General features: G+C 54.4%; 1 protein-coding gene across 1 annotated transcript; it reads left to right on the forward strand.

The window, feature by feature from the left end:
• Window positions 1–841: 841 nt before the first annotated feature.
• LOC138777658 (calcium permeable stress-gated cation channel 1-like) lies at window positions 842–13171 on the forward strand (the record flags this gene model as incomplete). Its single annotated transcript, XM_069956322.1, has 12 exons — window positions 842–987; window positions 7687–7809; window positions 7879–8032; window positions 8111–8217; window positions 8313–8399; window positions 8477–8542; window positions 11521–11683; window positions 11756–11861; window positions 11935–12102; window positions 12176–12291; window positions 12558–12629; window positions 12709–13171. Coding segments are annotated over 12 exons (1443 nt in total), but the record flags the coding sequence as incomplete, so codon positions are not given.
• Window positions 13172–14274: the final 1103 nt, after the last annotated feature.

Consider the following 14274-nt stretch of genomic DNA (forward strand, 5'->3'; position numbering starts at 1 on the left):
TCTTTTTCTCTCTCTCTCTCCTGTGCCCCTCCCCTTACCCCCTCTTCTTTTTCTCTCATCTCTCTCCTGTGCCCCTCCGCTTACCCCTCTCTTTTTTCTCTCTCTCTCTCCTGTGCCCCTCCGCTTACCCCTTCTCTTTTTCTCTCTCTCTCCTGTGTCCCTCCCTTACCCCCTCTTTTTCTCTCTCTCTCTCCTGTGCCCCTCCCTTACCCCTCTCTTTTTCTCTCTCTCTCTCCTGTGCCCCTCCCCTTACCCCCTCTCTTTTTCTCTCTCTCTCTCCTGTGCCCCTCCGCTTACCCCTTCTCTTTTTCTCTCTCTCTCTCTCCTGTGCCCCTCCGCTTACCCCTTCTCTTTTTCTCTCTCTCTCTCCTGTGCCCCTCCGCTTACCCCCTCTCTTTTTCTCTCTCTCTCCTGTGCCCCTCCCCTTACCCCCTCTCTTTTTCTTTCTCTCTCCTGTGCCCCTCCGCTTACCCCCTCTCTTTTTTGTCTCTCTCTCTCTCCCTCTCTCCTGTGCCCCTCCGCTTACCCCTCTCTTTTTCTCTCTCTCTCTCCTGTGCCCCTCCGCTTACCCCCTCTCTTTTTCTCTCTCTCTCCTGTGCCCCTCCGCTTACCCCCTCTCTTTTTCTCTCTCTCTCCTGTGCCCCTCCCCTTACCCCCTCTCTTTTTCTTTCTCTCTCCTGTGCCCCTCCCCTTACCCCCTCTCTTTTCTCTCTCTCATCCTGTGCCCCTCCGCTTACCCCCTCTCTTTTTCTCTCTCTCTCCTGTGCCCCTCCGCTTACCCCCTCTCTTTTTCTCTCTCTCTCTCCTGTGCCCCTCCCCTTACCCCCTCTCTTTCTGTTCCCTTCACCTGCAGGTAGACGCGGAGCAGTATTATGCGGAGTTGGAGGAGAAGCTGACCGATGAGTTCACTGCTGAGAAGAATCGCATTCCCCTCAAGCGGCTGGGCACGGCATTTGTTACCTTCCAGGATGAGCGGATGACTGCAGTGTGAGTGACCCGGAGTGCAAACTCTCAATTTCCTCTCTCTCTCCCGGTACCCCCCTCTTTACCCCCCTCTCCGGTGCCCTTCTTCTCTCTCCAGTGTCCTTCTCCTTACCCCCTCTCTTTCTGGTGCATCCCTCTCTTTACCCCCACTCTTTCTCTCCGATTCTCCTTACCCTCTATCTCTCTAATGTCCCTCTCTCTCTCTCCAATGCTTCTCTCCCTCCCCCTCTATTTTCATGCTTCTCTCCCTCCCCCCTCTCTCTCTCTCTGGTTCTCCCCCCCCCCCCTCTCTCTCTCTGATGTTCCTCTCCCCCCCCACCCTCTCTGTCTCTCCGATGCTCCTTCTCCCTCCCCCCTCTCTTGTCTCCAATTGCTCCTCTTCCCCCCTTTTTCTCTCTCTGATGTTCCTCTCCCCCCCACCCTCTCTGTCTCTCCAATGCTCCTCTCCCTCCCCCCTTTTTCTCTCTCCTGCTCCTCCCTCTCTCTCCCCCCCCCCCCCCCCACACACACCTTCTGATGCTTCCCCCTCCCCCCCCCCCCCCCTCTCTGTATTACCCGGGGCCATTAGTAAGCATGGTGATCCTACGTGATATGTTTGTGGTGATGAGAATCTTTCTCCCTTAGATGAGCATCTCCCGGATAATTCTAAGGGGGAAAGATTCCTCATCACCACAAACATATCACGTAGGATCACCATGCTTACTGAACGGCCCCGGGTATATACAAGAGAGGGGGGGGAGGGGGAAGAGCATCAGAGAGAGAGGGGGGGGGGGAGAGGAGCACTGGAGAGAGAGGCAGCATCGGGGGGGAGGAGCATCGGAGAGAGAGAGGGGGAGGAGGGAGAGGAGTACTGGAAAGAGAGGGGGGGGGAGGGAGAGGAGCATCGGTGACGGGAGGGGGAGGGAGGGTACGAGCACCGGAGAGAGAGAGGGGGGGAGGGGAGGAGCACCAGAAAGACAGAAGGGGGGAGGAAGAGGAGCACGGAGAGAGAGGGGGGGGAGGAGCAGCAGAGAGAGAGAGAGAGATGGGGGAGGGAGAGGAGCACTGGAGAGAGAGGGGGGGAGGGAGAGGAGCAGCAGAGAAGGGGGAGGGAGAGGAGCACCGGAGAAAGGGGTGGAGGAGCACCAGAGAGAGGGGGGGGGGGGAGAGGAGCATCGGAAAAAGAGAGGGGGGGGTGTGAGGAGCATCGGAGACAGAGAGAGGGGGGGGGAGGGAGAGGAGCACTGGAGAGAGAGGGGGGAGGGAGAGGAGCAGCGGAGAAAGGGGGGAGGAGCACTGAAGAGAGAGGGGGGGAGGGAGAGGAGCACCGGAGAGAGAGAGATGAGCATCTCCTGGATAATTCTCTCTTTCCCTTCTCGCCCTATGACAGCACCCCTGGAGAGCGTCCATCCCCCTTCTCATGAGACAGGAAACAGCCGCCAGGCAATCAATTAATCAATCAATCAATCAAGCATTAAAAGGAGCCATCTCAACCCCTTACACCAGTTCTGTTTCCTGTCTTCTGAGAAGAAGGATAGAGGGAGGATGCAGCTCCTCTGCACCTTCCCGGAAGTCGCCAGGATCGATATGAAGCTGTGGGCGCCCGTTACTTTTATATTTACCAACCCGGGTCACCCAGCCGGCGTAAGTCTCTTACCGGAGAAGAGCCGCCATGGCAGTCTGAGGTCCTCCTGGTTCCCTTCCTTGGCTGAATTCCCCTCTACCTCCGGGCCAGGGTGAGTGTTCTACTGGGCTCCGGTCCTGCGGGGAGGGGGCCGGGTCGCTCGTGCAGCATGGTGGCTGTTCCTGCAGACGCTGGCGTGTGCGCCGACGTCTGCGTGGTGACGTCACTGTGCGGCGGGACGCTGCGGCCTACTTCCGGCGGGGCGCCCTTGGTGACGTGCGGCTTCCGGTCTGCGCTGCGCATGTGTGAGCGCGGCGGGGACGGATGACGTACGGGCATGGGGGCTCCGGGGCTACGGGGGAACGCTTCCCACTGATGGCATTAAGCAGCTATCAGGGGCTGGGAGGGGCGGTCGGCGGTGTTCGGCAGCTCGCCACCTATTGGTGAGAGGGAGAGGGGGGCGGTCCCTCTCTATGAATTTAAGCGGGAGGTGGTGGTTTTGATGTGTGTGCCAACGGAACAGGAACCCAGCCAGCTTCTGGACCAGCATACTACAGCAGGTGGAGGAGCTTCCCACTACTGCTACTACAACTTCTTCAACTTCAGTCATGGAGGAAGAAGCTGAACACACTGAGACACAGGAATCCCAGGCAGAGGATTCTTCTAAAAAAGGAAGAGTAGAAAGGAGTGTTTGATGTGTCATAAGAAACTACATTCCTCCTATTCCAAATCCCTGTGCAATATATGCCTTAGTAGAGTTATGGAAGAAGAATCTCCTTCCTTCATGAAGAGCATTAAGTGAGACTTAACTGTTAATATGCATATTTGTTTATGCCGGTCCAAACAGTTCCCTGAAGGTTATCTCACTTGTACTTACAGGGGTTTAATTAGAGAAGAAGTCACGAAGGCTATGCCTAAGGAGAGGTCTGGTTCAGCCGCTTCTACCCCAGCCTCTACCCTCGGCTTCTTCAGCCTCTACATCTAGAACAGAGGTGGCTATATCCCGCTCTTCCAGTCCTGTTATCACACTGGAGTCTGATCCAGAGGAAGAGGGGGAATGTCAAGCATCTTCTGACAATTCATCAGATGAATTATCAGGCAGGCCATTATTTTCGGTGGACAAAGTAGAGTCCCTAGTTAAGGCAGTTAGAGCCACAATGAATATGGAGGACACTAAAGAGACTTTATCTATTCAAGACAAGATGTTTGAAAGTCTGGCCCCTAGGAAAAGGAAAGTGTTTCCAATCCATCATACGATGAAGGATCTAATTAATAGAGAGTGGAAAAAAACGGATAAAAAGTTTTTTGTACCTAGGGCTATGAAACGCAAATATCCCTTTGATGAAACAGAGACTGAAAGATGGGATAGAGCCCCTATGATTGATCCTCCAGTGTCTAAAATAACAAGAAATCAAGGGGCTTTGCCCTTTGAGGATACGGGGACATTGAAGGATCCCATGGATAGAAGAGCAGATAGCTTTCTTAGGAAAGACTGGGAGGCTACTGCAGCTATCTTTAAACCCATGATAGCTAACACTTCCGTAGCTAGATCACTAAAACTCTGGCTAGAAGAATTGGAATCCAATATCAGGGATGGTACACCCAGGGAAGATCTTCTAAAAGCCTTCCCGACTATTTTTGGGGCGGTGGATTTTATGACTGATGCCTCAGCAGACTCCCTTAGGTTAGCCGCTAGAGCTACAGCAGTCTCTAACTCAGCCCGTAGAGCTATCTGGGTAAAAGATTGGAAGGGGGAAGCTACATCTAAGTTTAAATTATGTGCACTTCCATGTCAGGGAGAATTATTATTCGGTCCCGCGTTAGATACGATATTAGAAAAAGCATCGGACCGTAAGAGGAAGTTCCCCTCCATTCCTCCTCCTCCCAAGAGGCCCTCTCATAGCAAGGGAAGGGGTGGGGGGGCTCAAACTTCTTATTCAAAACAAAGAAATTGGAAAACCCCTGGTAAAGGGAGGGGTTATTTGTTCTCCAAAATTAATGCCTCCAAAAAAGATGATAAAAAATGACGCCAGGAGGCCTGTGGGGGGACGCCTGATGCGATTCTCTCAGGAATGGGAGATGATAACCTCAAGCAGTTGGGTGAAGGATTCAATAAAATATGGATTAAAATTAAAAATTCTGTCTCCCCCAGGTCATCGATTTGTCATAACAGATTTGAGCCGATATCCAGAGAAACAGGCAGCTTTGGAGGCCGAAGTCCTGTCTCTTCTCCAGAAGGAGGTGTTGGTTCGGGTCCCCAGTTCGGAGCAGGGGTTGGGGTTTTACTCGACCCTGTTCCTAGTGAGGAAGCCCAACGGTACGTTTCGCACAATTATAAATCTAAAGGACCTGAATCGACACCTCTGCTACGAGAAATTCAGGATGGAGACCATTCAATCGGCCATTCTAAACCTGTCAAAAGATTGCTACATGTGCACTCTGGATCTTCGAGATGCATACTACCATCTCCCCATTTTCCCAGACCACCAGAATCTGCTGAGAGTGGCAATTCGTATGGGGGGGGGGGATCCATCATTATCAGTACACGGCTCTCCCCTTCGGGTTGTGCCAGGCACCCAGAGTATTCACAAAACTGATTTCGGAGGTGATGGCTCATGTCAGGGAGCAGAACATTGTCATAATTCCATACTTAGACGATTTTCTGATAGTAGGTCCGTCAGAAAGGATAGTCTCCCAGCATTGCCTGTCAGTCCAGAACATCTTCTCGAAACTAGGTCTGGAAGTAAATCTAGAAAAGTCCAGCCTATGCCCAAACCAGATTTGCTCCTTTTTGGGGATAAGACTAGATTCTTTGGTTCAACGTTCTTTTCTTCCTCCCCAAAAAGTGGATCTGATCATTACAAGGGTAAAGGATCTTTTAAGCCGGGGTTCCTGTTCCCTAAGACAAGCCATGTCAGTCCCGGTAAACGTGATAATACCCCCCAGACATTCCTAAAGTCTTGGAATTTTTGCAGAAAGGTCTCGAGCTAGGGTTAAAACCTAGTACATTAAAAGTACAGATCTCTGCCCTCAGCGCCTTATTTGATTCTAAAATTGCAGACCACCCCTGGATTAGGCGGTTTATTAAGGCCGCAGGCAGACTTAGACCTTACACCTAGAATTCCTCCGTGGGACTTAAACATCGTTTTGACAGCCTTGTCAGTATCACCTTTTGAGCCGTTAGAACTCTCAGATAAGATCTTAACCTTAAAATTGGCCTTTTTCTTGGCAATTACAACGGCTAGACGAGTAGGGGAAATATCGGCCTTATCCATTAATAAACCCTATATGAACATTCTTTCAGATAGTTATCCTGTCACCAGACCCAGCTTTTTTACCTAAGGTGGTAACTGATTTTCATCGCTCTCAGGAGGTAATTTTACCATCTTTTGTCCCGAGCCTAAGAACGAGGGGGAAAAAAGATCCCATGCATTGGATGTTAGAAGGTGCCTTATCATGTATTTTAGAAAAAACAAAGGAATGGAGGAAATCTCAACGTTGCTAGTCCTTTTTTTCGGCAAAAATAGGGGCCAGTCAGCTTCCGCAAAGACGGTAGCTAGATGGATTAAGGATGGCTATTTCCCTAGCCTATTCATCTTCTAATTTAGTTCCTCCTGCAGGTTTTGGTGCCCATACAACTAGAGCAGTCTCTACGTCCTGGGCCGAAAGGGCTGCAGCATCTATCCCTCAGATCTGCAGAGCAGCTACTTGGAGCTCACCTCACACATTTTTCAGGCATTATAGGTTGCAGTTGCCAGGTACCGAGGATCTCTCCTTCGGGAGAAAAGTCCTGCAGGCAGTAGTCCCCCCCTAATTTAGCCTAGTCTAGTCTCCAGGGGTGCTGTCATAGGGCGAGAAGGGAAAACTTAAATTACTTACGGTAATTGTTTTCTTTGAGCCCATGACAGCACCCCTCTAATACCCACCCTATATATAGTTAAAAGTGTATATATATGTATATATATATATATATTATTCTTCACCGGGTTTTTAAAGTGGGATTTTTTGATATTATTAAACATACGAGATAAGATTATTTAGTTCTCTATGAAAAAAACAAAACATTTTTCTAGTTGCTTCTGCCTTCTTAGACGGAAGGTGAACTCTCCGTTGAGGGGAGCTATTTTTCTCTGCTGGAGAGCAGAGTTGTGTTTATCTCTTCTAGAATCCAGGATACTTGTGGAACGAACTGGTGTAAGGGGTTGAGATGGCTCCTTTTAAAGCTTGATTGATTGATTAATTGATTGCCTGGCGGCTGTTTCCTGTCTCATGAGAAGGGGGATGGACGCTCTCCAGGGGTGCTGTTATGGGCTCAAAGAAAAACAATTACTGTAAGTAATGTAAGTTTTCTGTCCGGTGCTCCTCTCCCTCCCCCCTCTCTCTCTCTGATGCTCCTCTCCCCCCCCTGTCCGGTGCTCCTCTTCCTCACCCTCTCTCTGGTGCTCCTTCCCCCCCCCCCTTCCCTCTCTCTCCGGTGCTCCTCCCCCCTTTCTCCGGTGTTCCTCTCCCCCTCTCTATGTCTCTGATATTCCTCTCTCCCTCCCCCCTTTTTCTCTCTCCCTGATGCTCCTCTCTCTCTCCCTCCCCCCTCCCTTTCTCTGAGTCTCCTCTCCCTCCCCCCTCTCTCCCTGATGCTTCTCCCCCTCCCCCCTCTCTGTTTCCGATTGTTCCTCTCTCCCTCCCCCCTCTCTCTGGTGCTCCTCTTCCCCCCCCTTCCCTCTCTCTCCGGTGCTCCTCCCCCCTTTCTCCGGTGTTCCTCTCCCTCCCCCTCTCTATGTCTCTGATATTCCTCTCTCCCTCCCCCCTTTTTCTCTCTCCCTGATGCTCCTCTCTCTCTCCCTCCCCCCTCCCTTTCTCTGAGTCTCCTCTCCCTCCCCCCTCTCTCCCTGATGCTTCTCCCCCTCCCCCCCTCTCTGTTTCCGATGTTCCTCTCTCCCTCCCCCCTCTCTCTGTTTCCGATGTTCCTCTCTCCCTCCCCCCTCTCTCCCTGATGCTCCTCTCCTCTCCCCCCCCCCCTCTCTGTATATACCCGGGGCCGTTCAGTAACCATGGTGACCCTACGTGATATGTTTGTGGTGATGAGAATCTTTCCCCCTTAGAATCATCCAGGATTACAGCCGTCCTTGTTGTAGCCGGACGCCCCAGCAGTCTTCGGTCACCCCAATCCTCCATTCCCACCAGTGGGGTGTGCGGTACGCTCCGGCGCCCAGTGATGTTATCTGGTGAGTATCTATGTGGTGCCAGGCGCTTTGTCCTCTGCCGGGCGGCTGCTAACATCCTGCTGGTAACAGGGAGAATCTGGCGGTGTCGGGACCCATGTGGTGGGTGCGGCTGGCGGCTCTGAACCTGGCGCTCTTCATCCTGCTCTTCTTTCTCACCACCCCTGCGGTCATTGTCAGCACCATGGACAGATTCAACGTCACGCGGCCTGCAGAGAACTTACAGGTGAGCAGCGGTGTGGTGTGCGCCCCCCCCACCCCCGTCCATGCCCAGTGGGACCCCTGATGTCTTGTCTCCCCGCAGAACCCGGTCATCACCCAGTTCCTGCCCACCCTGCTGCTCTGGATGTTCTCGGTGTGCCTGCCCTTCCTGGTCTATTACTCCGCCTTCCTGGAATGCCACTGGACCAGGTGAGCTGGAGGCTGCGGTGGCCTCATGTGCCGCTGCTGGTGGTGACCGGGTCCCTGGCAGTCGCCACATCTCACACCCACATTATTCTTATTAGGTCCAACGAAAATCAGCTGACGATGCACAAGTGCTACCTGTTCCTGGTCTTCATGGTCATCATCCTGCCCTCCCTAGGCCTCACCAGGTACTGCCCCTCCTCCATCTCACTGACTGATACAGTAGCCTCGTCTGCAGAGCTTACACTCGCTCTTTTCTCCCCAGCTTGGATCTCTTTTTCCGATGGCTGTTTGATATCCACTTCTTGGACTCTGCCAACCTGAAGTTCCAGTGAGTACTGAACCCTGACCCTCCCTATACAGCGCCCTGATCACATGACCCTCCCAATATCCCCTCCCTATACAGCGCCCTGATCACATGACCCTCCCAATATCCCCTCCCTATACAGCTCCCTGATCACATGACCCTCCCTATACAGCGCCCGGATCACATGACCCTCCCAATATCCCCTCCCTGATCACATGACCCTCCCAATATCCCCTCCCTATACAGCGCCCGGATCACATGACCCTCCCAATATCCCCTCCCTGATCACATGACCCTCCCAATATCCCCTCCCTATACAGCGCCCTGATCACATGACCCTCCCAATATCCCCTCCCTATACAGCTCCCTGATCACATGACCCTCCCTATACAGCGCCTGGATCACATGACCCTCCCAATATCCCCTCCCTGATCACATGACCCTCCCAATATCCCCTCCCTATACAGCGCCCTGATCACATGACCCTCCCAATATCCCCATCCTGATCACATGACCCTCCCAATATCCCCTCCCTATACAGCGCCCTGATCACATGACCCTCCCAATATCCCCGTCCTGATCACATGACCCTCCCAATATCCCCTCCCTATACAGCGCCCTGATCACATGACCCTCCCAATATCCCCTCCCTATACAGCTCCCTGATCACATGACCTTCCCAATATCCCCGCCCTGATCACATGACCCTCCCTATACAGCTCCCTGATCACATGACCCTCCCAATATCCCCTCCCTGATCACATGACCCTCCCAATATCCCCTCCCTATACAGCGCCCTGATCACATGACCCTCCCTATACAGCTCCCTGATCACATGACCCTCCCAATATCCCCTCCCTGATCACATGACCCTCCCAATATCCCCTCCCTATACAGCGCCCTGATCACATGACCCTCCCAATATCCCCTCCCTATACAGCTCCCTGATCACATGACCCTCCCTATACAGCGCCTGGATCACATGACCCTCCCAATATCCCCTCCCTGATCACATGACCCTCCCAATATCCCCCTCCCTATACAGCGCCCTGATCACATGACCCTCCCAATATCCCCATCCTGATCACATGACCCTCCCAATATCCCCTCCCTATACAGCGCCCTGATCACATGACCCTCCCAATATCCCCGTCCTGATCACATGACCCTCCCAATATCCCCTCCCTATACAGCGCCCTGATCACATGACCCTCCCAATATCCCCTCCCTATACAGCTCCCTGATCACATGACCCTCCCTATACAGCTCCCTGATCACATGACCCTCCCAATATCCCCTCCCTGATCACATGACCCTCCCAATATCCCCTCCCTATACAGCGCCCTGATCACATGACCCTCCCAATATCCCCTCCCTATACAGCTCCCTGATCACATGACCCTCCCTATACAGCTCCCTGATCACATGACCCTCCCAATATCCCCTCCCTGATCACATGACCCTCCCAATATCCCCTCCCTATACAGCGCCCTGATCACATGACCCTCCCAATATCCCCTCCCTATACAGATCCCTGATCACATGACCCTCCCTATACAGCTCCCTGATCACATGACCCTCCCAATATCCCCTCCCTGATCACATGACCCTCCCAATATCCCCTCCCTATACAGCTCCCTGATCACATGACCCTCCCTATACAGCGCCTGGATCACATGACCCTCCCAATATCCCCTCCCTGATCACATGACCCTCCCTATACAGCGCCTGGATCACATGACCCTCCCAATATCCCCTCCCTGATCACATGACCCTCCCAATATCCCCTCCCTATACAGCGCCCTGATCACATGACCCTCCCAATATCCCCTCCCTATACAGCTCCCTGATCACATGACCCTCCCTATACAGCGCCTGGATCACATGACCCTCCCAATATCCCCTCCCTGATCACATGACCCTCCCTATACAGCGCCTGGATCACATGACCCTCCCAATATCCCCTCCCTGATCACATGACCCTCCCAATATCCCCTCCCTATACAGCGCCCTGATCACATGACCCTCCCAATATCCCCATCCTGATCACATGACCCTCCCAATATCCCCTCCCTATACAGCGCCCTGATCACATGACCCTCCCAATATCCCCGTCCTGATCACATGACCCTCCCAATATCCCCTCCCTATACAGCGCCCTGATCACATGACCCTCCCAATATCCCCTCCCTATACAGCTCCCTGATCACATGACCCTCCCAATATCCCCTCCCTGATCACATGACCCTCCCAATATCCCCTCCCTATACAGCGCCCTGATCACATGACCCTCCCTATACAGCGCCCTGATCACATGACCCTCCCAATATCCCCTCCCTATACAGCGCCCTGATCACATGACCCTCCCTATACAGCGCCCTGATCACATGACCCTCCCAATATCCCCTCCCTATACAGCGCCCTGATCACATGACCCTCCCAATATCCCCTCCCTATATAGCGCCCTGATCACATGACCCTCCCAATATCCCCTCCCTATACAGCTCCCTGATCACATGACCCTCCCAATATCCCCGCCCTGATCACATGACCCTCCCAATATCCCCTCCCTGATCACATGACCCTCCCAATATCCCCTCCCTGATCACATGACCCTCCCAATATCCCCTCCCTATATAGCGCCCTGATCACATGACCCTCCCTATACAGCGCCCTGATCACATGACCCTCCCAATATCCCCTCCCTATACAGCTCCCTGATCACATGACCCTCCCTATACAGCGCCCGGATCACATGACCCTCCCAATATCCCCTCCCTGATCACATGACCCTCCCAATATCCCCTCCCTATACAGCGCCCTGATCACATGACCCTCCCTATAGCTCATCCCTATACAGTTCCCTGATCACATGACCTTTCTGATATGTAGCGCATGGGGCCCAGTTGCTGAGGTGACCATTGCTACTCGTCACTATACCACTGTCCCTCCCCATACTGCCATTTAGAGCACTCTGATCACATGACCCTCCTCTCCCTCAGGTGTGTATTTCTACCAAACAACGGAGCGTTCTTTGTCAACTACGTCATTACGGCCAGCTTGATTGGCACGGCTATGGAGTTACTTCGTATTCCTGGACTTAGCGTGTACGCCACACGCCTGTGCTTAGCCAAATCTGTTCCTGAGCGTCTCCATGTGAAGCGGGTAATGCTGTGCGGTTGTGGGGGGGTTCGGGGGGCACAGTCCGGTGTCAGGACTCTATCTTTCCTATTGCAGAGTCAGGCCTATGAGTTCCAGTTTGGCTTGGAGTATGCCTGGACCACCTGCGTCTTCTCGGTGGTGATGACCTACAGCATCACATGCCCCATCATCGCCCCCTTTGGTAAGTGTGTGGTACGGGCCCCCAGCCACCTGTGTGTACCCTGCACAACCTCTAACTGCCCTCTGTCCCGCAGGATTGCTGTATCTGCTGCTGAAGCACATGACTGACCGCTACAATATCTACTACGCCTACATCCCCACCAAGCTGAGCCCCGGGCTGCACGCTGCCGCTGCCAGACAGCTCCTGGCCGCCCCCATCCTCTGCCTCTTCTGGCTGCTCTTCTTCTCTGTGCTGCGGCTGGGTAAGTAATGGGATTGTGGGGGAGCGCTGCCAATGACTGCTACTCACACTCACCCTCCCCCTCCTCCCTGCAGGCTCCTCGCACCCTGTCACGCTCTTCACCTTCGCCAGTCTCCTCTGCTGTTTGCTCTTCTCCATTTTCGGCATTTGCCTAAGAAAACTGCAACCAAAAAGACCATCCAGCTACCAGGTAATGACACGCAGTCACCTCAGACTCCGCCCCTGTAATGACACGCAGTCACCTCAGACTCCACCCCTGTAATGACACGCAGTCACCTCAGACCCCACCCCTGTAATGACACGCAGTCACCTTAGACTCCGCCCCTGTAATGACACGGTCACCTTAGACTCCACCCCTGTAATGACACGCAGTCACCTCAGACTCCACCCCTGTAATGACACGCAGTCACCTTAGACTCCGCCCCTGTAATGACATGCAGTTGGTGTCTCCCACAGATGTCAGAGCAGGGGGAGGGGATGATCCAGGACACAGAGAGCAGCAGTATCTCATCCACGCTGCAGTCCACGGTGAGTGTAAGCTCCTCCCCCAACTTCTGCCCCATAGCCCCTCCTCCTCCTCACCAGGGTCATTGTTCTCTGCCCCCAGATTTTTGTGGCAGCCGTATTACAGGAGCATGAGCTGTCCCCTCTGGCCTCCCCCACCCATCCCTCCTATGGCGCCCTAGAGACCCGCGCTGACGAGACGCCGGAGGCCGAGCACCCCCAGGATGGCTCTCCCTGATGCTCTCAGGCTGCTGTGGAGGTCGGAGTTCAGCCAAGCGCCGAGTCGCTGAGACGTGTGGATTGTGGAGCTGGCGGCATTGTGGGCCCCTCCATGATACGGGGCCCCGGCTGGTGTAAGGTGCCTGTGAGGAATCCTGCAGATGATCATGTGATGGAGGAGGTGTGGCCACTCCTCTGCCCCTCCCCCTGTACATCTGCGCGCCCTGCCTCTATTTTTTGGTTGCATGGTGGGGGGAGGGGGGGAGGCGGCGCACAAGAAAAAATGGTCTCTAAGAAGTTACACAATTTTATCACTGATTTTGACAAATATGATTTTAAAAATAAAACGACGCAGCGTGATCTGTGCAGGTAGAGCAGAATGCAGTGTAGTGTGCGTGATGGGTGTGCAGGTGGAGCTGGCTGTGGTGGGTGTACAGGTGGTGCGTGATGGGAGTGGAGGTGGAGCCGGCTGTGGTGTGCAGGGTTGTACAGGTGGAGCGGGCTGTGGTGTACGGGGTTGTACAGGTGGAGCGGGCTGTGGTGTGTGGGTGCGTGATGGGTGTACAGGTGGAGCGGGCTGTGGTGTGTGGGTGCGTGATGGGTGTACAGGTGGAGCGGGCTGTGGTGTGTGGGTGCGTGATGGGTGTGCAGGTGGAGCCGGCTGTGGTGTGTGGGGGTGTACAGGTGGAGCGGGCTGTGGTGTGCGGGTGCGTGATGGGTGTGCAGGTGGAGCGGGCTGTGGTGTGCGGGGGTGTACAGGTGGAGCGGGCTGTGGTGTGCGGGGGTGTACAGGTGGAGCGGGCTGTGGTGTACAGGTGGAGCTGGCTGTGGTGTGTGGGTGCGTGATGGGTGTGCAGGTGGAGCCGGCTGTGGTGTGCGGGGGTGTGCAGGTGGAGCGGGCTGTGGTGTGCGGGGGTGTACAGGTGGAGCGGGCTGTGGTGTACGGGTGCGTGATGGGTGTGGAGCGGGCTGTGGTGTGCGGGGGTGTACAGGTGGAGCGGGCTGTGGTATGTGGGTGCGTGATGGGTGTGTAGCTGGAGCGGGATGTGGTGTGCGGGGGTGTACAGGTGGAGCGGGCTGTGGTGTGTGGGTGCGTGATGGGTGTGCAGGTGGAGCCGGCTGTGGTGTGCGGGGGTGTGCAGGTGGAGCCGGCTGTGGTGTGCGGGGGTGTACAGGTGGAGCGGGCTGTGGTGTGTGGGTGCACAGGTGGAGCAGGCTGTGGTGTGCGAGGGTGTACAGGTGGAGCGCGCTGTGGTGTGCGGGGGTGTACAGGTGGAGCGGGCTGTGGTGTACAGGTGGAGCGGGCTGTGGTGTACAGGTGCGTGATGGGTGTGCAGGTGGAGCCGGCTCTGGTGTGCGGGGGTGTGCAGGTGGAGCGGGCTGTGGTGTACGGGTGCGTGATGGGTGTGCAGGTGGAGCGGACTGTGGTGTGCGGGGTTGTACAGGTGGA

This window comes from Dendropsophus ebraccatus, unplaced genomic scaffold, assembly GCF_027789765.1.
Source record: "Dendropsophus ebraccatus isolate aDenEbr1 unplaced genomic scaffold, aDenEbr1.pat pat_scaffold_602_ctg1, whole genome shotgun sequence".
In the NCBI taxonomy this organism is placed as follows: domain Eukaryota; kingdom Metazoa; phylum Chordata; class Amphibia; order Anura; family Hylidae; genus Dendropsophus; species Dendropsophus ebraccatus.